General features: G+C 49.4%; 1 protein-coding gene across 1 annotated transcript in view; it reads right to left on the reverse strand.

Moving 5' to 3' along the window:
* Nucleotides 1–17,141: 17,141 nt before the first annotated feature.
* Nucleotides 17,142–27,036, reverse strand: part of LOC114070356 (mucin-16-like) — a gene marked incomplete at its 5' end in the record, with an annotated part of 13,053 nt that continues 3,158 nt past the window's right edge. The window contains 19 exons of the mRNA XM_027907715.1: nucleotides 17,142–17,360; nucleotides 18,249–18,328; nucleotides 18,999–19,043; nucleotides 19,149–19,324; nucleotides 19,912–19,976; nucleotides 20,068–20,231; nucleotides 20,874–21,028; nucleotides 21,685–21,752; nucleotides 22,493–22,650; nucleotides 22,982–23,154; nucleotides 23,756–23,823; nucleotides 23,944–24,086; nucleotides 24,286–24,312; nucleotides 24,793–24,965; nucleotides 25,272–25,339; nucleotides 25,432–25,583; nucleotides 25,759–25,785; nucleotides 26,279–26,451; nucleotides 26,685–26,752. Coding sequence (XP_027763516.1) covers nucleotides 17,262–17,360; nucleotides 18,249–18,328; nucleotides 18,999–19,043; nucleotides 19,149–19,324; nucleotides 19,912–19,976; nucleotides 20,068–20,231; nucleotides 20,874–21,028; nucleotides 21,685–21,752; nucleotides 22,493–22,650; nucleotides 22,982–23,154; nucleotides 23,756–23,823; nucleotides 23,944–24,086; nucleotides 24,286–24,312; nucleotides 24,793–24,965; nucleotides 25,272–25,339; nucleotides 25,432–25,583; nucleotides 25,759–25,785; nucleotides 26,279–26,451; nucleotides 26,685–26,752 — 2,082 coding nt within the window. The remainder of the gene's footprint in view (nucleotides 17,361–18,248; nucleotides 18,329–18,998; nucleotides 19,044–19,148; nucleotides 19,325–19,911; nucleotides 19,977–20,067; nucleotides 20,232–20,873; nucleotides 21,029–21,684; nucleotides 21,753–22,492; nucleotides 22,651–22,981; nucleotides 23,155–23,755; nucleotides 23,824–23,943; nucleotides 24,087–24,285; nucleotides 24,313–24,792; nucleotides 24,966–25,271; nucleotides 25,340–25,431; nucleotides 25,584–25,758; nucleotides 25,786–26,278; nucleotides 26,452–26,684; nucleotides 26,753–27,036) is intronic.

Genomic DNA, 27,036 nt, shown 5'->3' on the forward strand with positions numbered 1-27,036 from the left:
CCTTTAAGGTGCCTTCCAACCCAAACCATTCCTTGATTTCCTTACAGATCTATCAAAATCACAGGCTTCACCAAATCCAGCTTTCCAGGGTGGGACAAGGGATTTTGGAGAAATTTGGGGGCTGAGTCCACTCAGAAGGTTCGTAATCCTGCTTCAGCTGCTGACTCGAGTACGTGACTGAGGTAAATCAGTTCTCCTCCCTGTGCCTCCCTTATCTGTGAAGCAGGGCTAAATGACTCTTATTTCCTTTGTAAGGCATCTTGAGATTAGTGGGAGATAAGTACTAATTTGTATTATCTTGACTGAAGTTACTCAGGCAAAATGTTTGTGATTGTTCCCTGAGTCGGCAAAATACGCGGGGTTTAACTCTGCTCAGTCACACACATTTTTGGGTGTCCCGTGCTGGACTTTGCAGATGTTGGTGAGATGTGAGTGACTGACGTGCTGATACATCAGAATCTGAATATTTTGAGAACGTGGTTCCAAAATGACAGAAATAACTGGGGGCAAGTGTGCCCGGTTTACGTGCACGTGGTGCTGCACTGGCATGACTGGAATAGACACAAAACAATCACGTGGAGAGATTAATTTATTCATTACATTAATGAACCTTTAGTGGTGATAGCTTGTGTTCTAGACAACATCCAAAGGAGGGCAACAAAGATGGGGAAGGGTCTTGATTTGAAGCTGTATGAGGACACTGAGGGCACTTGGTGTGTTCAGCTGGAGAAGAGGAGACTGAGGGGAGACCTCACTGCAGTTCCAACCTACTGGGCAGGGGCAGAGGAGGGGCAGGACTGAGCTCTGCTCTGGGGGGACCAGGGACAGGACTCAGGGAATGGCTGGAGCTGTGCCAGGGGGGTTGGGATGGATCTCAGGGAAAGGTTCTTCCCCCAGAGGGTGGTGGGCACTGCCCAGGCTCCCCAGGGCAGTGGGCACGGCCCCAAGGCTGCCAGAGCTCCAGGAGCGTTTGGACAACGCTCTGAGGGACAGGGGGGGATTGTTGGGGTGTCCTGGGCAGGGACAGGGGTTGGACTGTGTGGGTCCCTTCCAACCCATTACACTCCATGACTCTGTGACCCTTTAATGGCACCGTCTTTGTGTTCCAACCCCCAGCAGAGCCCCGGCCGTGTTCACCACCATGGAGAACTTCCCGGCCCCGCTGAGCTCCGTCCCTGAGCTGACCCTCCGGCCCAGCAAGGCCCAGCTCCTGCTGGGCAGGGCTGGCGGCGCCTCCCGGCGCAAGAGGGAGTTCATGCCCGACGAGAAGAAGGACAACACGTACTGGGAGAAGCGGCGCAAGAACAACGAGGCCGCCAAGCGCTCGCGGGAGAAGCGGCGCCTCAACGACGTGGCCATGGAGAGCCGGCTGGCCGCCCTCAGCGAGGAGAATGCCGTGCTCAGGATGGAGCTGCTCTCCCTCAAGCTGCGCTTCGGGCTGGTCAGCCCGGGCAACACCCCCTACCAGGGCCGCTCGCTGGGGATCTGCCTCAGAGGGCACAGAGCCACCTCCCCGCTCCCGGGGCTGGAGCCCTTGGTGGCAGAGTCCTGCTTCCCAGCGAGGAAGAGCTTCGTGCCTAGGGTGGTGGGACCTGCCGACTTCCCCTGCAGAACCTTTGGCCAGCCCAGGAACGCCCTGGGCTGTGAGTCGAAGCCGCTTCCCGTGGACACGCCGGGCCTCCAGCAGCCAAAGAGGCTTGAGGCATCCCTGGGCTCCCCATTCCTCAGCTACCACTGCCCAGATAAACAGCCCTTCCCTTGGCCTTGGTCGGGCAGCTCGTGCCTGTTGTGCCCTTCCCCCAGTGCCACCGAGGTGAGCAAAGAAAGCAGCGCCGCCGTGTCGGACGAAGACGATGAGCAGCAGGTGCCCAAGACTTCTCCTCCGCCCCCCTGCAGCCTGCCCTGCCCTTCTGAGGACCACCCGAAGGGCAGAAGCCACGCCGCCCTCCCTCACAAGCTGAGGATTAAGACCAAAGCCCTCAGCGGTTTGGAGGAGGGTGGCCTGGACTCCCACTGAGGCAGCAGAGGAAACGACCCATCACGAGGCCGGTGCAAGACTTTGGAAAGACATCAAGGGTTTGGAAGGATGGGGTGGGAGGGGGATGTCTCACTCTTCAAAGCGGGACGTTGATTTTTCCATGCTCTGCACAAATGCCAGGGAGGGTTTCTAGGCCTGGGCTGCTCCGCTGCAGCTCAAGTGCAGCTTCCCATGGTTGTTCCTCTTGGTGGGTGAGACCTGCCGGACCCTGCAGTCCCTGAGTCCCACCTGGCAGCTCTGCTGACACAACAAGCTCAGGTGGGAGGTGTGAAGGGGCAGGAAGAGGCCAAGACAGTGGAGGTGGTTCCCACATCACCTAACTGCACCTGCTTGGGGTGGCAACCCTCGGGATCCTCTTTGCTTCATCATCACCTTCATCTCCAAGGATGTGCCTCAACTCTTAACTGCTCCACATGGGAAAATATTGATGGAAACAGCTTCAGGCCCCTGCAGAAAATACACAGGGGTAGTGACTCTGTGACTATGGATTTACACTGGCATGAAAGGAGAGCAGGACCCAGTCCACTTTATTCCCAGTTTGCCATAATTTATCTTCAGAGACAATGAACTCCTTCTCTGTGACCACACATAGTATGGTCCAGAATATAGTTTCATTTATATTTGCAACAGTAATTTTGAAAGACTAAATTTTCTATTTTTTTTTTAAATTGAAATGCAAAAAAAAAATATTTTACTTTAGCTTCTTGCTTTTTAAAACAAGACATTTTCCAAAAATGACCTTTTTATATTTGGGCATTTCCCTTAGAAAACACAGGCAGCTTTTACCTATGCACGTGTTGCACGTAGTGTACGTATTCCTAAATCTGCAGGGATGTTCTCCCTGTCCATCCTGACTGCTTTGCCTTTGGGAAAGCCTCGGGAAAGCCTTTGGGAAAGCCTCAGTGAGCAGCAGCCTCACGGAGGGTTCTAGAGCCTGCTTGATGCTGTTCCTCAGCCACCTCAATTTTGCAGCCAAAGATAATTCTCAGGGATACATTCCAGGCATAGCTATAACCTCGTATCTTCTAGTTCTTCCATGCTTTGTCTTTTTTTTTTTTTTCCCAAGGAAAGGAGGCTGATGTGGTTTGGGTGGTGCTGTGGCCCATCAGCCCCAAACATTTTTTGGCATGATGGACAAACAGAGCCCAACCTGATGATCCCATCAGCCCCATCTGATGGAAGAAGACATCTCGAAGTGAATAAGCAACTCCAAACTGTTCTCCTGTGCCCAAATCACATATTTTCATGCAGTCTACGGTATTCCTCATAACAGCAAAGCTGCACTGCCTGCACTGACCTAATTTTATAGCTAAGAAAGACTTGCAGCAATGATAAGACCAGGTAAAAGGACAAACCACACTACCTGCCGTGGGATGGAACAAGCCCTCAAATTGGTTTGGAAAAGAGGGCCCTGAGCTGTTCAAAGGGTCACCTGGGCTGGGGAGATATCAAAGTGTGCCTAATAAAAGTGTTTCCACAAGCTGCCAACGCTGGCCTGGCCTGTCTCTGTTGGGACTGAATCCACTCTGAAATTCCCTCCTCGGGAACAGCCAGCAGGAGAAATCCACCCCCTGGAGCCAAGCCCTGCTCAGCAGCAGCACAGGGCACAATAAAGAGCACAGGTGAAGGGAGCTGTGGGGCACAACATATATGTTTAAGAAGCTTCCCTTTACACACAGGCAGGACAGTTCCTAAAATACCAAAATTAAAACAGGTGCTCATGAGCAAGAAGCTGCAATTTTAGGACAGAAGACAGCAAGCCTTTTTAACAGTATCATAACATCTATAAAACAGACACTGGAGCTGTCTAAATATCCTCATTTCTTCCCCTTCAGAAGATATTTTTCAGTGTTTACTAAAAACCAATTAGATATTATAAAGGTACAAGAAAATAATTTTCCAAGTAGTGATATAATATTTCAGGATTTTCTTTAGCTCAACATTGGAATAGATAAAAAAGACCGTGAAATGCCACAGCACTACACGGGCACGAACTCTAATTCTATAATAAAATACTGTTGACCACTCCCTCTAATTTAGTTGGGGTTTCATTTCAGACGATAAGCAAAGGGTGGTGGGCACTGCCCAGGCTCCCCAGGGCAGTGGGCACGGCCCCAAGGCTGCCAGAGCTCCAGGAGCGTTTGGACAACGCGCTGAGGGACAGGGGGGGATTGTTGGGGTGTCCTGGGCGAGGCCAGGAGTGGGACTGGATGATCCCTGGGGGTCCCTCCCAGCTCAGGATATTCCCTGGTTCTGTGAACGTGCATCTCCCACATTTCTGTGCAGAGAGGGGTGCAGAGAACTGGGCAGAGCTTCCTGCTCAGGGCTGCCAGGGCATGAGGGGGCAGCTCTTCTGTACCCAGGGGCACCAGGGGAAACCAGAGCACAGCAACCGCTCCTCAGGTGTGAAACTCCACGCAGTGATGCTTTTCAGATGAAAAGAAACCACAAGTGGTTCCATTTCCTGGCTCATTCCCTCTGTCCTCTCTTCCCCTCAGAGCTGGGAGGGACAGCCCACAGCAAGGAGGGGGCTCAGGGAGTATTTTGCCTCGTCCCCATCACTGGCAGGACTGGCTTTTCTCAGGGCTGGGCAGGGCTGTTCAAAGGGTCACCTGGGCTGGGGAGATATCAAAGGGTTCCTAATAAAAGTGTTATCACAAGCTGCCAACACTGTCCTGGCCTGTCTGTTGGGACTGAATCCACTCTGAAATTCCCTCCCTGGGAACAGCCAGCAGGAGAAATCCACCCCCTGGAGCCAAGCCCTGCTCAGCAGCAGCACAGGGCACAGTGAAGAGCACAGATGAAGGGAGCTGTGGGGCACACACCTTCCTGATTCCTCTGCCCATAAATGTGTTTTTCCTCCCTGCCTGAGAAAAGGAGCAGTTTTTTTCTCAGGGCTGGGCAGGGCTGGCTCCTTGTGCTGCAGAAGTTTCGGGGAGCAGCAGTTCCCCTGAGGGGGTGTGAGGGAGCTCAGCCTGCTCTGGAGGGCAGGGTTGGTGTTTGCAAGGAGGGGATGGCATCCAGGACCTGCTGTACCTGCTGTACCCCAGGACCCTAACCCTGCTGTACCTCCCTAATCCTGCTGTAACCCCTAACCCTGCTGTATTTCCTAACCTTGTTGTACCTCCTAACCCTGCTGTACTTCCTAACTCTGCTGTACCCCCTAACCTTGTTGTATCTCCCAGTCCTGCTGTACTTCCTGACCCTGCTGTACCTACTATTCCTGCTGCACTTCCTAACCTTTTTGCACCTCCTAATCCTGGTGTTCTTCCTAATCCTGCTGTACATCCTGATTCTATTGCCCCTCCTAACCCTGCTGTACCTTCTCTTCCTGCTCTACCCCTAACCCTGCTGTACATCCTAATCCTGCTGCCTCTCCTAAGCCTGCTGTATATCCTAACCCTGCTGTACTTCTTAACCCTGATGTACTTCCCAATCCTACTGTACCTCCTAACCCTGCTGCACCTCCTAAACTCTTTGTATCTCCTAATCCTTCTGTGCTTCCTCACCCTGCTGTGCCTGCTGCCTGGGAGAGACAGCCCTGAGAGATTTAAACCTGCAGCTACCCAAAGGTGTGTTTTTGTGGGGAGCAGGCAGAGCTGGTCTGAAAATGATGCAGCAGTGAGTAACATTTCCTGTTTGCTGTGTCCCTGCTGTTGCACAAACCAAGAGCCAAACAAGGGTTGGAGCTGGGGTTCGTGGCAGTGGGAGCTGTTGGGCCCCCGTGGAGGGAGAGGAGGGGTGGGACAGCAGCAGGAAAAGCAGCAGGAGAGGAGGAAAGAGTGTGCAATGAGCCAGCCCTGGCCCCACAGCTGGCTCAGCTCACACCTCCTTAAAAACCTTCACCATCCTTCTCTTGCTCCAGGTTTGGCTTTTCCTCCCCTCCAGGGTCGCTCACCCAGAGGAGACCCACACAGGGAAGGTGTTTCCTCTCCCTCCACACCTGAATTTCTCCTTGTCCTGGAGAGTTTCCTACCTGAGGGGAGATCCAGCCATCTCTATCCGTTCTCCCATCCCCAAATCCCCCATTTAATAACATCCTCAGAGAAGAGTCATCATTGTACTGGTTGTTTCAGGTGATGGTGGCTGTGAGCCTTGCCTGTGAGCTGACCTGTTTCTTCTCCTGCTGAGGCTTAGAAGTTAATTCTTTATCTAGTCTTTGTTCCAGAGTCATCTCATACAGTTTTCAAGCTGCTAATTACTGGGCTGAGTGTTATACAATTAAAAAAAAAACCCTCTGTGTGTTTTAAGAGGGGAAGACAAGGAAAATATTTCTTGTTTCTATCTCTTTGGAAAACTGTTGTAGTGTTTTTTTTTTTAATCTGTCTGCCAGAATGGGAAAGAAGAAAGGGACATGTTACAGTTATCTAAATATGCATCAGTGGGAGAGCTGCAGAACCTGAGCAGGGGAAAATTGCTCACTGGTTTCCACAACGCAGAACGAGTGAAAGTGGGCAGAGGCTTTAAAAACAAAAGCCAAAGGATGTACTTTTTTTTTTTTCTTTTTTTATGCAGCACGTGGTTAAACCAGACAAATTATTGCCACAGGATAGGGTGGTAACATGGATGTAAATGAGGGCAAAACAGTATTTCAGGGAGGATTAGCCTGTCGGGAGCAACTGGACACTGAGGGGTGATGAGGCTTAGGACGCCCCAAAGCTCGGCAGGCTCAGCTCAGCTGCTGCTCTCACAGGTTTTTGGAAAGCATCCACCAGCTTTGGACACAAGCTGGGTGGAGCCAAAGTCTGATCCAAATGCTCCTCCATCCCTGTGCCTCCCAAAAGCAAATTTCTCTGTCCGCTGCTAAACTCCCGAACCCCCACCCCCGACAAATCTCACACGTTTCAGGCTCTGTGTGTCACACTTAGGCAGAGAAATGACTACAGGGGCTTCCCTTAAGAGCATGAGTTAATGGTGACCTTCAGGACCCAAACTGAATCATTACTGAGGTAGGAAAAGTTAGGCAGCGACTTCTGGAAAGAGATGCTGCCCTCAGAGGACCCTGTGACAGGCTCTGGGGCCCCTGGTTGCACCTGTAAGGGCAATGCTGCTCCAAAAGTCTGTTTTAAATTGAATCTTGGTTATATTTCCACAATTATAAAATAATTAGAAGGGAAGGTTCCAAACCATATACAATTAGCAGTGTTGATCAGCTGTGAAAGGAACTGCATCATGTCCCCCACTCACACAGGAGACCAGGGGACTTTAGCATTTGTCAGGGAGCTGAGAGGCTCAACTGGGGATTTTTCTTGTTTTGGCATTTGCCTCTAAATTTTTCTGATTCTGAGCAGCCTAAAAGTCAAGGGCTCTCATGGAGACTTTACTGGTATGGCTGTAGATGCAAGTGAAAAAGTAGTGTCTTCAGTGGAAGAAATGACTGGTTTTCGTGCAGCTTTGGTTTTGTTCTGCAATGCTGATGTATAGGGCTCATGATGAATGAGTATTAAATCTAAATAATTACTCTAATTTCACACCTGAATCCGGCTTGGGGAAAGGCTTGTTGTTAAACTGCTGTGTTTTTAGTACAGTGGCATTTCTTGCATTGTTGGGTTGGATGTTCTTTGAATAACGTTTCTCAGCCCCAAGCTGAGTTTCCCTTTTCCCATCCTATAAGAGCCTTCCAGTTTAATCACACTGGTTCTAACAGGAAGGGTGTTGGAGAAACATGTTTGTGAAATACCACCAGGAAAACAGGGCAGGATTTTCATGCCCCCCTGATTTTTCAGGCTGTGGCAGAGCAGGGTGCTGAGCTCCACTTCCCACACATCACTCGGGGTTGTGGTGTCTTTATTTCTGCTTCTTTCTGCCCAACTCCTTCGCTGAGTGATGGCTGCAACAATCAGCTTGGACTAAAGTGTGGTCCAAGCCTTCCTAGAACCCCACAAAATGTCACGTTTCTGGCTGAAATTCCCCAAATTCCCCAGAACTCAAGTCTTACTGTGCTGGGTTAAACCTGGACGTTGCCTGCTATTCCTGTGCTGCTGTTCTATCCCTCTCTTTCCACGGATCCAGAGCTCTGGTGGCTGGCTCAGCCCTGGTTCCTGCAGAGATCAACACCCTCCATCACATCTGGGGCACAGCTGGAATGCTCAGAAAGGTGTGGAGGGCTCTTATCAGGTGCCCACGGCAGGGGGGGAGGTTGGATTCAGATCATCTTTAAGGTCCCTTCCAACCCTTCCATGTGCAGGTGCTGCTTTGGCCACACAAAACTCAGCTTTTTGGATGTCCAGCTGGGTCATGGTGTCATCTGCAGCCCTGGGGGGAGGGAAAGGAGAAGCCTGACAGACGATTTCTTGCCTGCAGATGAAACCAGCTGCACTGTGGTGCGAAGAGCTTGGTGGTTGTTTCTGTGTGTCCACATCCCCCCAGACAGGAGGGAAGAGCCCTGTCAGCCACATCTGTGCGTGAGAGGGTGGGACACCAAGCACAGGAGAGGAGGCTCTGGTTGTTAGAAATTTGAGACCCCTTCCCCTGCTTGGATTTTTCCCAGATCTCTGCTCTGTGCCAGGGGGGTTGGGATGGATCTCAGGGAAAGGTTCTTCCCCCAGAGGGTGGTGGGCACTGCCCAGGCTCCCCAGGGCAGTGGGCACGGCCCCAAGGCTGCCAGAGCTCCAGGAGCGTTTGGACAAGGAGTGTTTGGATCATTGGGATGTGCTGGGCAGGGCTGGATGATCCTTGGAATGGATGGTCCTTGTGGATCACGGCTCAGGATGTTCCATGATTCTACAATTCCACGCTCTGACCCCTCTGCTGGGTTTCCACACCCTGAATATTCAGTGGTGACACAGACTCGTGGCTCTGGCTCTGGAAGAGATCAGAGGAAAAAAATCAGGGTTTTCTTGATCCCCCCCCCAGATTTCCTACGGAATTCAGCCACAGGATGTCAGTGCAGCAATCCAGATGTGGCCTCCTGGTCACCCCCAGCTCCAGATGTGCTGCCTCTGCACTCTTTGCACTCCGGTTAAAGGACAGGGAAATCCCTCCTGGGCAGTTTTCCTGCTCATCAGCAACTACAGCTGCTGAGGGAATTTTCTTTTTCCTCCCTGGCAGGTGAAAGCCACATGAGCTGATAACGGTTTTCACGTTGTCAGCATTTCCCTCCCTCCACCCCCCCAAAAAACGTCAAGGGTTTAGGTTTGAAGTTGCACCTATTTATTTCTGTAGCCAAAATGAAAGAGGAGGAGAATCTCTTTACCGTAATTTGCTTGGCAAATTTGGGGAGGGAGGGGTGGGGATGATTCAAGATAAAATAACCTTTCTAGGGAATGTTTTGCCAGGAGCTGGATGGGATTATTCAATTAATTCCTACTGTAATTGTCTGTCTTTGTTAAGCTCCTTCTGGACCAAATGGGAATGTGAGACATGTCTGAGGGCACCAGGGATTCATCCTCTATGTGACCCGGGTCCATTAATGCACAAGTTATAGCAAAACTTTCTTATTTTGTCTAACCCAGGGCAATTTTCCTCGTTGTCTCAGCATTTTTCCTGCTGGCATAAATAATCTTCCTGAATTGCTCAGTGTTTGAAAGCAGTGGGAATAAAAAAAAAAAGCTTGAAAACGAGGAGGGAAAGGAACAGCAAAACACAAAATCCAGAAGGGAATAGAAGTGCTGTTGCATTATTTATTTCATGCCTTGAAGAAACAGGGAAACCAATGTTGCAGTTTTTGGTGAACACCACTGTGAAATTTGAGTGTGATCTGCCCACAGCTTGTGCCCCAGGTGTGGGGGGTGAATTGAAGGACCTGTTTGAGCCCCACAGTGGCCCTAAAATTCTGAACAACTGCACAGCAACACAAAACCAGCTGCAGAGTGCTGGGTGGCCTCGTATTTGTCACAAGAGGATTAATTATATTTGCAGCACAACCACAGGGCTTGAGGCTCCTGAGCCCCCATCTATGGACTCTCCCTACCCAGCTGGATAGAATTTGGGAGCTTTCCTTTAAAATAAGCCACTTTCTCGGTGCTTGGAGGGTGCTGCTGATGCTCTGAGGATGCTGGTGATGCTCTGAGGATGCAGAGGATGTTTGTTGATGTCACTGCACCGCAGGAGGGGCTGAGCTGGGAGCTGTGGGGGGAGGCAGCTGGTGCTCAGAGCATCTCACTGGCCACACACCCACAGCCTGGACATCTGGGGAAGGGGGGAATTCACCTCCTGTAAACCCTCAGTGGGTTGGATTTTAGTTCTTAGCCTAAATCCAAGCCCAGGTGCCACTCCCAGGGCTGTGCTCTTCTGCCTCTGCTGCCAAAGCTGGAGAAGCTGAGCTGGATTTGGGCTGCAAATACTAAAGCTCTGCCCTCTCTGGGGCTGTGAAATGTGGGCTAAGTGGGAAGATTTAAGTTATTTAGGTTTCTTATAATCTTTTTGACCCAGATCCTAAAGAGCGGGGGAGGGGCTTCATTGAGAGGGTCTCAGGAGTCTTTGGGGACGTTTGGTGACAAGAGCTGAGTCTCCTCAGGAGAGAACAAGGAGCTTCCTCTCCTCATTTTCTGGGGCACTTGGCAGTAGAGCAGCAGTTGAAAGCTCTTAATGAGTCAGAGTCACTTTCATCAGAAAAAACCTATTTCAGTTCTTAATGCCTTCGAAGCAGAGGCTGCAACGTCGGGAGTTTAAAGGGTTTTGATTTAAAAACGCCTCTTGTTACCTTTTTAAAGAGAAGAAACACAGAGCTGAGTGCCCAGAGTGAGGCAGTCAGAGCACGAGGAGCTGTGGGCACCCACAGTGATGCCTCCTTGCCTGAGGGGAGGTTTCACAGCCCCTTCCTCACCCTCAGTTCTCCCTCAGGAAACAGTGGTGGGTTTTTTTTTCTCTGTCTCAGGGATTCTCCTCCCTTTCTGCCCCTTCCCAAGGCACCTGCTCTTCCTCCCCTGAGCTCAGGCCCTCGTTGCAGCCTCTGGCCATGAGCCTGGTATAAAGGAGCTGCACCAAGGGGTGCAGGGTGAGGCACAACCAGAGGAGCTGTGCTGGCAGCTCAGCCTCAGCCTGCTCTACTTTAAACCAGGCAAAGGATGTGCAAAGGCACATCCATTTACCCGCACTGGGATGCTCTGGGGGGTGCAAGATTGGGGCAGGGGCTGCCATCAGCCACCCCCAGCTGGGGCTGGAGCCTGACTGGGAGGTGCATTCCGTGTTCTGCAGGCAGGGATCTTCCTCCACCCCGTGTCCAGCCTTCAGCCCCCTGATCTGACACACTGGGAGTGCAGCTTGGAGTGAAGGTGTGATGTGGTATCAGGAATATTAAAGTAATTCTTTGTGCTCCTTCTCCCTGCAAGGCCATTTCCCCTCCCCACCAGCTACCAGGAGATGCTGCCTGGAAATGAGGGAGCTGCATTTCCCCTGTCCCAGCTCACTTTTTGGTCTTCTCAAAAACAAGAGTTTCTCCCTCAGAAACCTCCCACTGGACTCAGCGCTGGGATTGTCACACTGGTGGGCCCTTCCTGCAGCTGCAAAAACACTTCCCAAGCAGGGAGACGGCCTCTGAGCATGGAGAAATCTGCAACAATCGGACAGCCAAGGTGATGCTCGTGGCCAGCTCCTCCGGGAGGGTTCAGCTCCACCCACCCTCCCAGGAAATCTGGCCCGGGGGTGGCAAGAAACGAGGCTGATTGCCAAGTCCTGGGTGCCGCCACAGAGAGGTTTTGGCTGCTCTTTTTTTGCCCCTGAAGAGATTTTGCAGCGCAGGGATGGGGGTGGTGGCTGTGGATGGAGTGGTGACACGGTGTGTCACGGCACAGCAGCACAGCCACAGCCTCTCGCTGGGGAAACACGGGAGATTTCGGCAAGTGGGGAGCGGGAGGAGGAAAAAAAAAAACACACGAGTGAAAGGGAAGGGAGCGGAAAAGCAGCATTTAAAGGTTAACACTTGCCCCAGGCGAGAGGAGGTGAATGTCTGTGCTCTTAAATAGCATTTGCTGACGAGGTTGTCTCACAGCTCTTTGCTTTGGGGTTTTTTTTCTTAAAAGACCGATTATGTCCCTTTATTTTTTCCACTGTTCTTGCTCACACCCCGCTGATCAGGGAGCCTGCTGTACATCATTGTGAGATCTCCGGTCGTCACCACCTTCCCGGTGCGGTAACATTAGTTCACACCTCCCACACTCGGCGCATTTCTTTCACACAGCAAGAACAAACCTGGCGGGAGAGGGAGATTACGGCAGAAAAATACTTTCCGCTGAATTACCGCAAAAATCACACCGGCCCTTTCCTCCTGGGCCGTTCCTTCCCGCAGACGGGAGGATGAGGGGGTTTTTACATCCCGGTTTTAGAGGGGTCCCGGGGGGGTTTGCTGTGTCAAGGTTCCAGCACTGGGCTCGTGAGGGTTGCCCTGTGGGCCCTGAGCCTGTGATGTGCTGTTAGGTGATTAATTCACAAATATGCATTTTTGTCACTTTATGCATTATGTAAATTATTTTAAAGATTTATATTATTTTATATATTTATATAGAATACATTTATTTATATAAATATATATTTTTATAATTTTCTCTATGTATTTAATTAAAGTAATAATCATAATTATTTAAATTATTATCATTTTATATTTATATATTTATATACTCATGTGTACTATATACACATTATATATTTATTTGTATACATTTATATATTTTATATATTATATAATTTTTATTATTTTATATATTTATATCTAATGCATTTATTTATATAAATATATGTGTATATAATTTTATCAATTTATTTAATTAAATTAATATCCATAATTATTTAAATTAATATCATTATTTCATATTTATGTCTTTATATGGTCACGTATACTATATATACATTATATATTTATTTGTATACATTTATATATTTTATGTATTATATCGTTCATATTATACAATTTATATCACTTGATATATAAATATATATTTTATGTCTCATTTTATATACAAATATACATTATTTATATAACCATACTTCTGAGGAGAAGAGAGGGTGATCAGCAAATCACAGGATGTCCTGAGCTGGCTGGGTCTCCCAAGGATCATCCAGCGCAACTCCTGGCCCTGCCCAGGACACCCCAACAATCCCCCCCTGTCCCTCAGAGCGTTGTCCAAACGCTCCTGGAGCTCTGGCAGCCTTGGGGCCGTGCCCACTGCCCTGGGGAGCCTGGGCAGTGCCCACCACCCTCTGGGGGAAGAACCTTTCCCTGAGATCCATCCCAAACCTGCCCAGGGGGAGGGGACACATTCCATGGGGTTCCATCACCCGTGGGATTGGGAGGAATGTCACAAAGGGAGCTGTGACATCACCAGCTCTGAGGTGATGCCAATGGAACCCCTGCCCTGGCAACAGACCCTGTGCTGGGGGGGTCTCACCAGGCACCTCTGCCCTGCCCCAAAAAGGACCCAGACGTGCCTTGCTGGGGCAGGTCCTGGCTCTGTCTGCACCTGCAGGAGAAGGTGGGGTGGTGATGGTGCCCCAGGTGGGCTCCAGGCCCTGCACTGCTGGGAGGTTCTTCAGACCCGGTAAGGTAGGCTGGGAAGGGGTGGTGACAGAGCAGGGAAGGCACCTCCAGCCCCAGGGATGGGATTTTCTACCTCTGTGCCCTGAGCAAGGTCAGTCCCACCGGGACTCCCAAGGCTGTTTGAGCAGCGTGTAGGCGGCACCAAACCCACCCAGGCGACACCAAACCCACCCAGGTGACACCAGGCCATAGGACCTGTGTGCTGTGGTCACTGTCTGGCTGTTTGTAGCACAGATCCAGCTGCTTTTCCAACAGGGAAGCCCCAGCAAGTGCTAAAACCTTGTATTGCCTCTGCGCTCCTTTCATGGGTGCTTTGGGCAAACTCCCAAGTGAAGCATAAAAATGCAATTTCCTAATTTTCTTCCTCCTGCTGCCCCTAAATCTGGTGTTTTTACCAGAGTGGACTGGGTGAGTTTGTGCAAAGGCCCAGCAGTGGCTCAGAGGGAAATTTGTGTTTGCTTCTTGCAGGCTGATGGAAGGGGAATAGAATTCAGTGATTGGTGCTGACAAAATGATGCATTTGCTGATAAATCAGCCATTTCACAAATTAAATGGCAGGCTGGGCACCCTGGGGCTCTCCTGGCTGCCCCAGGCTGAGGTTCCCAGCGGAGCAGGGCAGGGGAAAGACTGATGAGATGTAATTAGTGGTGGAGAAATTGAGGGGCAGGGGGAGCAGGAATGATGTGCCCTTTCCTGGGGAGCTGTAAATCCCAGCAGGTGGGAGATGGGGTGGGTGGTCTGGATCCTGCCCTGGACAAGCAGTTCAGGTTGTTCCTGTTTTCCCCATGGAAGATGGAACAGGAGGGAGTTCTGCTGCTGGGAAATGGTGCTGAGAACACGAGGTTACAGAGGTGTCTGAGTGTGTGAGTCCCTGAAGGGTGTCCTTGCTGCACAAAGGGCTTTTTGGCCTCTGTTTCCAAAGCAGATGGAGCATTTTCCTAACTTTGAGAGCCAAATTGATGAGGAATTGCTGGGGAGAATGATGAGAGGCAGCTGAATCTTATCTCTGCACTTCAGGCTTGTTTCCAGTGTTCAGCACGAAGTGTTTAAAGAGCTGAAAAGGAGATTGATAAACTGTGTCTGACTTGACAGCGATTACCAAGGCAGTGCCAGGCAGGTCCAGAAGGGGAGAAGAGGTGATCCTGGTGCTGCCAAATGCCAGTTCACACCCTGGTAGCAGCAGGGACTCTGAGATGAGTGGAATGAGGACAAATACAAGGATAGACAAGCTTAGGAACGAGCCCTGGTGCATCCGCAGGGGAAGAGGGGCAGTAAAGGCAAAGGTTGTGCTGGGGGAGTGACTGTGCAGGGAGGATCTGCAGGATGGAACCGGCTCTGGGGCACATTCCTGAGATCCAGCTGAGCCTCTTCACCCACTGAGGGTGGCAGGCTGAGCCACCTGTGTCACTGCTGAGCCCCACAGCCAGCGTGGCATGGTGTCCAGCCATAACTTGGAGCTCACTGCAACACCAGGCAGGGAGCTCCAAGAGGTTTCCCCCTCCCTCTTGGTGCCCCTTCCAGCTGCAGTTTTGGCTCTTAATTTTGGGGGTTGGGGTTTGACTCCCTGCCCGTGCTGGCAGAGGTGTGTGTGGGGTTGGAGGCAGCTGGCACAGCCTGGTGTGCCAGGGAGTTGCTGGTGCCAGGGCGGGTGTTTGGCATGTTCCTGCAGAAAGGTATGTCTGAACAATTCCTTAGGGAAATGGGGTCTCATGGGAAGGTTTCCTTGGCTCTTTGGATCCCCACAAGCAGGTCAGGCAGAGCTGGGTGCTGCTGTGTTGCATCATTTCTGCGTTAGATCAGCTCCATGTGCTCCCAGTTTATCCTGGGCCTGGAGTTCTTCCCAGAGCTCCCCTGGGAAAGTGTTGGATTTTCTGCCTTCCCTTTTGTCCCTGAGCTGGGCAGTGGTGCCAGCTCTGCCCTGCTGGGTGTGCTGGGCCTTTCCTCTGGTCCCAGCAAATCCTGGGAAGATCCTGTGGGAAGAGGTGACGTGGCTCGTGTCGATGAAGGGCAGTTCTTCCCCCATGGCCGTGGTGAACAAAAGAAAATTCAGAATATCTACCAAACAGGTCCAAAAAACAGCCCCTTCCTCCCCCAGTGCTCAGTGGCACATTTCCACAGCCTGTGGCACCACGTGTGTGTTTTTGGGAGTAAGAAACTCTGGGGTGAGAGGGGAACCAGGGTGAAGGAGACAGAGGTGCAGCAGAGACAGTTGGATGAATGTCCAGGGGGTTTCCCAGGGCTGCCAAGGCAGGAGAGCTGGTGCTCTAAGGGCAGAAAGATGTGCCAGGGGGGTTGGGATGGATCTCAGGGAAAGGTTCTTCCCCCAGAGGGTGGTGGGCACTGCCCAGGCTCCCCAGGGCAGTGGGCACGGCCCCAAGGCTGCCAGAGCTCCAGGAGCGTTTGGACAACGCTCTGAGGGACAGGGGGGGATTGTTGGGGTGTCCTGGGCAGGGACAGGGGTTGGGCTGGATGATCCTTGTGGGTCCCTCCCAGCTCAGGATATTGCAGGATTCTATGATTAGACCCAGTGCTATGGTCAGACCCCGAGCTGGGATGTTCTTCCCACTCCCAGAGCTCCTGTCACACGGTGGCAGCTCCAGCCAGGACACCCTGGGTGACAGGACACCCGGGGAGATGTTTTGCAAGCAGCTCTGCAGGCATTTTAATCTGATGTTTGCCGACAACAATTGGGGCTTGAAAGCCTTTGTTTGATTGGGGCAAACAGGTTTCTAATCCTCTGGGGAGGAAACTGAGCCAGGGGAACAAACTGGTCCAACCTGAGCTTCGCTTTGAAAGCCCAAAAGTCAGTTTGGTTGCCTGGAGTGGGAGGATTAACGACTAACAGTGGTTTCATTAATTCCAGTGCTTTCACTTTCAGGGGAGAGCTCATCTAATGTAGTATCATATAATTAAACAGAGATCAGCTCTGTCTCCTGCAGAGAGCTGGGGCAAAAAAATGAGAATTTTGGGGTGATTCTGTCTGGCTGGGATGAGCTGGAGGGGCAGAAGAAGGTCCTGGTCTCATAATCAGCCCCCACGCTCTGGGCTGACAACCAAGGAGCAAAACCCCACAGGGATTTCCACAGGGCACAACTTGTGATTTGGGGTGAAAAGCGTCGACACAGAGGAAATAACGACTTTGTGGCAGTAAATGTGGCATTTATTCAACTGGAATCAATCACCAAAGGCACGGCCTGGCCGTGCCCCGCTCAGATTTAACAATGCATCTGCACATCATCTCTTGTCATAATTATAAATAGAAATATTTTAATTAATTTAAGATACGAAACAGTGTAGTTAATTTAAGGTATTTACATTTCAAAAGCTAAGTCGTGACATAAAGCTAAAATCTAGGTGAAATTTCTAAGGCTACAACAGTCAGTCCCCAAAAATCTATAAATTAGTATAATTTTAAGCCTTTTTCAGAAAACTGACGTTAACACTGAAGGGCTTTGCAAACTGCAGCTCTTTAAGAGGAGAATTTGACCTTTTTGTGGTCTTTATTTTCTGCTGGTTGTGCCATAGTACAAAACACTGCAGTGCTTTAAAAAAAAACCACTTTCCTCAGCATCTGCATTGTTGGCAGTTTCCTGTAGTATGAAAATAAATTCTGGCAATAGTGCAAAGATCCGTCTCAAGATGAGAGGAAAACGCTGAAAATAATTTATTAAAGAAACATTTCTCTAGTATTTATAAATATCTTTCCTTCATCAGTGGGCAAACGGGTCTGTGAGGACCCGACTTCCTCTGTCAATGCACTTTTCCTGTGCTCAGGTGTGGGAAGTACAACCCGTACAAGCCTTGCTGGACCTGGTACAGGTGGGACTTTCTCCTCAAGCAAGAGATGACCTGGAGGGAAAAGGACAAAATGAATGGCAAAAATAGGAATCTGTGCTTTGCCCACCCTCAGAACGCCTCCAAACCACTTGGGGAATGAGAGGTTTGTCCAAAGCTGTGAGGATGACACTGGCACAACCCCCAGCTCTGAGATGGAGGTTTTTCCTCTCCTAAATCTCCCTGGCTGGAATTGTCACTCCTGAACCTCTCAGGACAGCAATTCTTCCTCTCTGCAGATTTAGCTCTTCCCTTCAGCTGCTGCAAAGCAAACAGCTGCTTTTTAAACTGTGCTGGTAAGATTTTGATGCCCATCAAACCACCCCCCAGAGATGGGAAGAGGGGGGTTTTCCCTGCCTTTTCCAAGGATTTGCAGCTGGAGTTTGGCCCTGCCAGGCTGCAAAACCTGCAGGTTAAGAGCACTGAGTACGAAATTCTAGGTGTGGTCACTAAACACGTTGTCTCTGGCCCTCCCTTGCCTGTAACCCGATCGTTCTGCAGATACTGAAGAGGGAAGAGGTTTTAAGAAGTGCTGCAGGGCATGCCCTAAATTCCACCTGTCATCTTGGGCTCGCCCTCACCTTTGGGTTGCTGTTTTTCTCTCTGCAAAAAACACTCGAGCTCAGCCACGACCCTGCTGCTTTTCTAGAAAGGTGATCCTGCTCCCTTTCCTAGAAATCTTCTCAGCTGGCTAGAAATTCCCTTCCCCATCCTCTCCTGTGCTCAAAGCCCCGGGAAGAGCCGGCGGTAACAACAGGATTTGGCACCTCGTTTGCTGTTGGGGGGGTTAAATACTGTTCCCACTGGGATTCTTGGGAATGGGAATGTCCCTCCTGTGAGGCTCCAGGTGTCTGGGCACTGCTGGAGCCCAGGGACAGGTGGGACAGCAAAGGGGACACTTACCAGGAAGCATAAGAAGAGGAGGAGGACGAAGCCAAGCAGGGTGAAAACGCAGATGAGGATGATGGCCCAGAACTGAAGCTCTGCAAAGGGAAAAATAAGGGCACATCAGGGTTTTGGACTCGTCCACAGGGGATTCAGAGCAGGAAGTCTCACCCTGGCAAAGTTTAACAGCGCTGAGGCCAAATGACAGGAACTTGGATAAAATGGAGTCTGAGGATCGACCACTCTAAATGTGACACTTCAGGGATGTTCAGAGGGACAAAGTTCTCTCTTAGCTGCTTCTTTTGGGGAAGGGGACAGGGCTAAGGGTGGCAGCAAAAGCTGTAGTTGTTTTGCCAGTGTGTTTGTGGTGCACCAAAAAAAGCAACACTTCAGAGGACTTTTTTTCTTTCTCCTGCTTGCTGTTGGTTCTGGGGTGGTGGCTGTGCTTACACCACCATATCTGGGGGGGGGTTAGATTTTATTTTTTTTATAAATACTGCAGTTATAAACATTTATTGATGCCAGAGCTTTAAACCAGCTTCCCAAATTGGATTGGTTTTGCCTGTCCTTCATCTCCTCAGCCTGGCTGGCTCTGGTGGTACCCACTGTTTGCTGCCAACCTACCAAGAGGCCTAGATTTTGGGTCTCTTCCATGGGTATGGTCTCCATTTCAAGGGTCCAGCCTCAATTTCAAGGCATGTAATGCTAATTTATCCTAGTTCAAGTCTTCAGTGGCTGTAGGGTCAATCCCTCCCAAAAAGCACTTACCAGATCTTTTGGGCTCCGGTTCATCTGTCTTGAGTGGAGAATAACCTGGGAAAAAAAAAAAAAAAAGAGTGGGGACAGATGAGAAACAGAAGCCTCTGGAGCTGATTAAACCCAAGAAGAATCCCCCAAATGTCCCTGCAGAGCTCTCACCTTCAACGACCAGGCTCTGCTCCTCCAGCTCGTAGCTGGGGCCCAGCTTGGTGAACCCCTGGGTCAGTTGTTTCAGCTCCTCAAACACCTCTTGCTTTTGTAAAGTCCCTGACAGGGGATCCAGGGTGAACTTGCAGATGGAGAAGACATCTGTGTATCCTTTCCCATGGACAGGCCTGGAGGGTGACAGTCACAAGAGTCATTGTGGGGGAGAGAGGAGGAAGCAGAGCTGAGCAGGGGATTCAGGTTTGCAGATGTCTCAGCAGTGTTTTATTAGCAAAGGGATCACTTTTTGAGTTTATTCCAGAAGAGACAGGAGCTCTTGCAGCCTCGTGAAACCACCCACTGAGTTAATCCCCATTTCTAAGAGGTAAATCAACTCGGCTGCTTTGTTCCTCCAAAGAGGTGTTGGAGGAGACACAACACAGGCAGATCCTGTCCCCGGGCGGGGTCAGTCCCGCTGATCGCTTTGCTGATGTGTGTCGGTGGAATTTCAGTGTGCTTGAGTACTTGAAATAAGAGAAAGAAACGTGTTTGTTCTCCTCCGGAACTGTTTACGCTTTGCAAGCACGGAAACAAAACCACCTCCCCTTGGGACAGAAACCTTTTGTGGCAAGAGAAGAACCTCAATGAAGGTGCCTCCTGTGTGTCATCGGGAGCACAAAGGCCGTCGGTGAGGCGTGAACACCCTGCCGTGACCCTGAATGCCCTCCCGGGCTGCTCTTTGGGGCGCAAGGAAAAGCCACCTCCAAGCAGGACTCACCCAAAACTCTCCACGGTACAGCCGGCGAAGTGCTCCTTCAGGCGGCTGGTCCCGAACACATCGAGCTGGTGGGAGAAACGAAACAGGGGATGAAAACGGGGGTCAGTTTAACTCATCCTTCGGGCAGGGAGCTCGAGCCACGGCTGCTCATCTCACCTCTTTCTCGATCCTCTCCTTGTTCGCTTGGTACACGCGTGAGCCGGGGTCCCGCAGCTGCGGCGAGAAGGGCAGGTTGGAGATCCGGAAATTCAAGCCGAAGTTTTCCTTCCCGGACTTGAGGGGTGTTTTGTAAGTTGCCGCCTCGATGGCTAATTCCAAGGCTGGAAACGGAGGGGGAAAAAGTCAGTCTGAATTCCGGCAGAGAGAAACCGGGGCTCTTCCACCAAAGACTTTTCACTGGTCTTAGATTAACAGAACTGAATTTAACTGGGCTCTGACAGGAAATTCCCAATCAGTCCTTCAGCCACTCTTCTATTTGGGATGCTGTACGTTGGATAAAACACCCTGAAAGTCCGTTTATCTCTAAATGGTCGAAGTTCTGATGAGTAGTTGCCACTTCCTTTTCTAATTATTTAATTCTGAATAACACCTTAATAATGAGTAACATCTTAAAATAGAATAATGCCTTAAAATTGAATAACATCTTAAAATAGAATTACACCTTAATATTGAATAACACCTTAATACTGGATAACACCTCAATCTTGAGTAACAACTCATTATTGATAAGTTATGATAATAACTTATCATTAACTTATCATGACAAGACCTTAAGCCACTGAAGACTGAAGGGCTACACTGAGCCAGACTAAATGTCTGAATGGCCCAACTTGTAGCTGAGCTCAGCGATTCAACTGAAAACCACATTTATTTCCGCTCTGACAGGCCAGAAATCGGGGAATTCTGAGCATTCCGTGGTAAAGGGAGGTGACTGGGTGGAGAGAGATTTGAGCTCTACATACTGTCCACTGAGAATTCCTGCAGGCTGTAGCTGCTCCCCAGCCACAGTCCAGTTTCATTGGAAGTCCCATCCTGGAAGGTCCTTTCAACCACGGCCCTGTTGATGTTGGGTTCAGGCTGGAAGAAGCACTGGCAGTCGACCACTATGGATCCAGCCCTGTGGGCAGAGGGACAGAGGTTCTGTGCTAAAGAGGCTGATGATCAGAAAAATTCTCGTGGGAAGGAGTTTGCTGAGGGGTTCCTGCTCCTCCCGAGTGCTGGGTTTGAAAGTAACGGGGCGGAAAAACGACGTGGGAATGGGTTGGTTTGGGGGTTTGACTTGGACAGGGACAGCAAAGGAAATATTACCTGTTCTCTCTGTGAACTTAGGCTTTACTGCACGAACAGGTCAGCAGTTTGGGGGTTTTAAAAGCTCTGGGAGGGTCCCTTGTCCAAGCCTCTTCCCACCCAGAGCTGGACACTACAGCTATACCTGAAGCTCACTTTTAAAGCCTTGTAAAGCCTCAAGTGAAGAGGGGGGAGTGCAGAGGTCACAGGACCATCAGTTCCCATTAAGAGGATGGGAATCAGTAATTTCTGGGATGCTCAGCAACCTGAGAGTGCCTGACTGAGACTGAGGAAAACATCAGTTTACAACAAGCCAGAAAAAACCTCAAACTGACAGATGAAGCCTAGAAATGACTTCTTAGGGCATAAATTTCCGACATGAGAGGGAAGGGGAGGATTTCCACAGGGGACAATGGCACTTGGGCACAGGGGGAAGGGTGCCAGGGTGTGGCAACCCTTCAGCCACACTCAGCTCACATCCCAGACCTCAGGCGGGTGATGTTGCAGCTCAGGAACTGGTCCCGCAGGTGGCTCTGCCGGTACAGCTGATTCATCTGCAAGACAAACGTCACGGTAAATATTAATGAGCGCTGGGCACTCTGCAAGGTGCTTCAGGCCAGCAGGAGGGACTTGAATGCTGGAGAAAGCCCAGGCTTTGGGCGGTTTTTTTTTCGGTTGGTTGGTTTTTTTTTTCCTGGTTGGATTTCATGGGAGTTGGTCTCGACTTTGCAACGTGCCTTCTGGTGATGGAATCTGACTGCCAGCCTGGCAGATCTTCCTGCCTTATCTGAGCAAGCTGCCAGCGTTAAAGAGCCCAGTCTGCTGAGTGGCAGCTGTCAACTCCCTGCACACCTCACACACCCAGGACTGGAAGTCCAGAGTGTTACGGTTTCATCTGAAGAGCCGAATTAGGGCGTCATCAGCCTGGTAGGCTGGGGTTGCTGCTGAAGGGAAGGGAACGTGCTGGATTCTCAGCTGTGAGTTCTGGATGTGTTGACCCCCAAGCTGGCAGGGATTTGCAAACCCTGCTGGAGATGGGGCTGAAATGCTGAGTCCCTGTGCATTTGACAGAGCACCCAAACCTCCTGATTTTCACACTCCGTGCCTTTGGCTGGAGATGATTTCTGCATCCAGATTCCCAGGATTCGCTGGGTCAATCTCATCTTTCAGATTCTAAAAATTTTTGTTCCTAAATGTTGATTTTTATTTATTTTTGGTTTAGTTTAAATTAAAGATGTAAAACTGTGGCAAAAAATTGACCAAACAGGATGGTATTTGAGCTGCAGGTCCTCACCTTGTTAGCGATGCTTTCCACTGCTGCTTTGTACTCTGGAGACTGAGGGTCTGGGTTGGTTAGATTTTCATTGACTATTCTAAAGCTCAGCCTGTAGCCTTTTTTGCCTGGAGCCTCAACAAAGACAGGCTTTCTGGTGGTTTCTGTGAGGGGAAAACCTAAATAGAAAAAGCAGAGGGTATTTATTTTTACACCAGATCTATCCACACCATAAAAACAATATATGTACGGTCCTGCTTAGATTATATGATATAAGAAGTAAATTCTCCAGGGATTTGTATGATTTAAGGGTTGGAGATGCTTCTAGAGTGGCAAGATCCTGCTGGATTGGTTTTGCCACAGCGTCAAAACCTACAGAAAACCAACCAACCAAAGGGTTCCTCAGCGCTCCAGCCCCAGTGGAGTGATGGGGAGTGACCTCCAAGAGATCCTAAAAGAAGAGTGATCTCCCAGAGATCCCAAAATCATGATCTACTCATGGGTACTCACCATTGACATACAGGCTGTTCTGGTCCAGTCTGTAGTGCCCCAGTTTGGTGACACCCTCTGTCATGGTGCTCAGCTCCTGATAAACCTGTTCCCTGTCAAACCTGGCCAGGCTGGCACTGTCCTGGTAGCTGCAGATGGCATCTACTCCTGTGTCATCCCTGTGCCTCCCAGCCCTGAGGAAAAAACATCAGGCACGTTCTTTAGGATGCTCTGTGTGATTTGCATGACCAGGAATGGCACCCAAAATCACTGTAATGGGTTTTCAGCAGATGACATTTAGATACCAAAATGATTCTACCATCGTGAAGGGACTGGGAGGTGTCCACAGGGAGGCTCCTCTATTCTGACATCAGAACAACTACGATAATTTATGCAAATTTCAGGTGGGTAGGAGCAGATGAAGGTTAATTGCACTTTCAGGAGTCTTTGAAGGTACTTTCAGATACTTTTAGTACCAGAAAAATAAACATACTTTCAGTATCTTTATTAGGGAGGTGTCAGAGGGTGGGGCCAGGCTTTTCTTCGTGGTGTCAAGTATTAAGATGCAACAGGCGGGAACTGATGCCCAAGAAGTTCCACCTGAACATGGGGAAGAACTTCCCTGTGCAGTGAGCGAGAACTGAGCAGAGACCAGAGAGGGAGTGGAGTCTCCCACCCTGGAGATATTCCAGAACCATCTGGACTCAGCTCTGTGCCACGTGCTCTGGGATGGCCCTGCTGGAGCAGATGACACACTGTGGGCCCTTCCAACCTGACCCAGCCTGAGATTCTTACCTGAACCTCATCGTTTTACATCCTGTGTAGGCAGAGCTTACGCTGCTTCTTTTGAACAGAGGGTCAATCTGTCAGGGGAGAAAAACCAGCACAGTTGAGGAAAAGGGGAAATCACGTGCTGAGTTTAATGCAGGTGGATTAAGGGCAGCAGCAGAACCCCAAATGGGCAAACCCAGAGCCAGACTCACATAGTGGTTGAGAACGTTCACTGTGGCAACGAATTTGCGGGACGTTGGGACGTCCAGGTCTGGGGTGTACGGGAGGTTGGTCAGGGTGAAGTTAAGGGTGAAATTCCTGGTTGGTGCTCCTGGTGCAGTTGTTGTGCTTGGAGCTGTAATCCAAGGGGAGAAGGATTATGAATTTATCACAGAAGAGTTACCTCCTCTTTCAAAGACATTTCCCAACCCCAGCACGTTTCAAGGCTACTCTGGATAATCTCTTCCCCTCTCAATAATCTCTTCCCCTCTTATTTTCTGAGGGCACCACTCCTTTGACACCTTCCCCTGCAGTGAATTCAGCAAAATACTTACATGATCTCTGAAGTGGTTCATTGTAACCTGGAGAGGAAATGCAAGAGAAATGTTATGTAAGAGAACCATCCACTTAAGAGAATGAAAGTGGAGAGGGGATGATTAAATGGATGACTTGGGAGTGAATCATCAGAACCTGCCCCCGAGGGTGTGAATCTGTTAAAACAAACAAAGCTCAAGCAGAACAAGGTGCTTTTGTAAGAGTGGTGACTAAAATGAGAAAACCTCCTTGTAATTAAATACTGGTGGGATAGAAAGCAGGTGAAATGTTCACCTGCAGGTGAATGACTGAGGTCAAGGCTAAAATTAAGTCACTCTTCAGCGTAATACAGAAATTAAAGTCTTCAAAAATGTCTGGGTGAGAAGATTTTAAAGCTTACACCTCATCTTACACAGAAAACTCCAGTGGGGTTTCAGGCCACTTTTTTAACACTGAAGTGATCCCTGAGCCCCCAGGTGGTCCCAAACTGCTCAGTGCCCAGAGGAAGGAGAAAATCAAACACTTACCATTGACATAGAGGCTCTTGCTGTCCAGGTTGTAGATTCCTAACTTGGTGATGCCATTTGTCATGTTCCTCAGTTGCTGGTAAACCTCAGGGGGGTTAAACTTGGGCACCTGGGAGCTGTTTCTGTAGCTGCAGGTGGTGTCCACTCCTGTGCTATCCCTCTTCTTCATTGCCCTAAGGAATTCAATATCATAAAGCTTCTGTTAGTTATTTAAAAAAACCTTTTTTTTCCCTTTTTTTTCTTTCTTTCCTGATGTGATTGAAAAAACCCCAAACAAATCTGTCCACAGTCCTCAGATGGGCCGCAATGGTGTGGTCTGACAAAGAAAAAGGCTTTGCAAGGAAAAGACAACAGAAAAGGGGCACAGAAGCTTTATTATAGTGATGAGAACTACTTGAAAAAATGAAAGGAAGTGCCAGTCAAACTTAAGGAAATCCATCTGCTGCAGTTCAAAGTTAATCTTTCACTTAACTGCTCACCTGAATCCCGTTACTTTGCAGCCAGAGAAATAGGGGCCAATGCTGCTCCTCTGCAGCAGGGGCTCAATCTGACAAGGAAAAAAAAAAAAGAATCTTTGTGACCAGGGGAAACCCCAAGATCTGGGTGATTTCAGTGACAAGCAGCGTGGCTTTGGCTTACGTAGTGTCGCATTATCCTCTCAGCCGAACGGAACCGGGCAGAGTTTGGTGTCTCCAGGTCTCTCGTGAACATCAGGTTGGTTATGGTGAAGTTGAGGGTGAAGTGCTCTGTTGTGGGTCCTGGGGTTGTTGGTGTGGGGGTTGGTTTCACCACTGAGGGAACAAAACCCACTCAGATTAAATAAGAACAGGATCTGCATAATAACAGGGCTGTTAGTAAGTATCTCAGAGCAAAAAGCCACGCACACCTTCCAAGGGTTACAAACAGGGGGAAGCGAAATCAATTTATGCCTCTGAGTAGCTTTAACATGTCCTTAAATATACTTACATGAGCGACTGGGTGGTTCATTGTAATCTGAAAAACAAATGGACAATTATTGGGGAAATATTCCAAGCAAGTCTCAGCAGGATTAAATACCTGGGGTTTTTATTCCAAGATTGTAGTTCCTGAATTCATGACTTTGTGACTCTGATAGGTCTTTGCCTTCTACTTTTTTTGTTATCTGCTTTTGAGAGGTGTATTAAAATCCTCTCCATTCTCATTTCAAATTACTCTGTGTCAACATTAAAGGCTGGACTTGTTGATCTGGGAGGTCTTTTCTGACCTCAACGAGTCCACAATTCTAACACAGAATCCCAGAATGGTCTGGGCTGGAAGGGACCTTAAAGATCATCCCATTCCAACCCTGGGACCTTAAAGATCATCCCATTCCAACCCCCTTCATTGGACAGGGACACTTTTCACTAGACCAGGGTGCTCAGAGCTCCACCCAACATGGCCTTAAATACTTCCAGGGATGGGGGAGCCACAACTTCATCAGGAATAACACCTTGAGGTTGTTTGTTACCATCAATGTAGAGGCTCTGGCTGTTAAGGCTGAAGTGTCCCAGCTTGGTGATGCCATTTGTCATGTTGCTCAGCTCATGGTAAATGGTTTCCCTGTTGAATTTGGGCCCTGAAGGCTCATCTCTACAGCTGCACATGGCATCTACTCCTGTGCCATCCCTGTTCTTCTTTGGCCTGGGGAATGAGGCAATGTTTTAGGTGTCTTGGCCATTATTGAGAAATCCATCTTAACTTTTAGGACATGATCAAAGACTTATATAAAAAAAAATACTTAGAGGCAAAACTACCAATTAAAAAAAACCAACAAAACAAACAAAAACCACCAAGAGATGTGTTGAGTGCTGAGAAACAGGAAGGAACATTTTAAGAAGCAGGTCATGGAGCCTTTCCCCAGACCTTGCTCTTACCTGAGTGCCATTACTTTGCAGCCAATATAAGCAGGGCCAATGCTGCTTCTTTGGAGTAAAGGGTCCACCTAGAAATTCAACAGTAACATGTAATTAGGCCAAATGTCACAGCAGAGGTGAGAGATCAGAGATATTAAAAGAACTGGGCCCCAACAGGACGTGGTTTTGCCTGACTTACATAATAGGACATGACTCTTTCTGTTGACTTGAATTTCCTAGAATTTGGTGTTGCCATATCTGCAGTGAATGGCAGGTTGGTTATAGTGACATTCAAGGTGAAGTTCCTCACTGCTGGTGGCAGAGGTTGTGTATTTAGAGCAGCAGCTGCAATGAGAAAGGAAAAGTCAATGCC

The sequence above is a fragment of the Empidonax traillii genome, unplaced genomic scaffold (genome assembly GCF_003031625.1).
Source record: "Empidonax traillii isolate 1590-97213 ecotype Southwest subspecies unplaced genomic scaffold, ASM303162v1 scaffold1529:size122720, whole genome shotgun sequence".
NCBI classification, from domain to species: domain Eukaryota; kingdom Metazoa; phylum Chordata; class Aves; order Passeriformes; family Tyrannidae; genus Empidonax; species Empidonax traillii.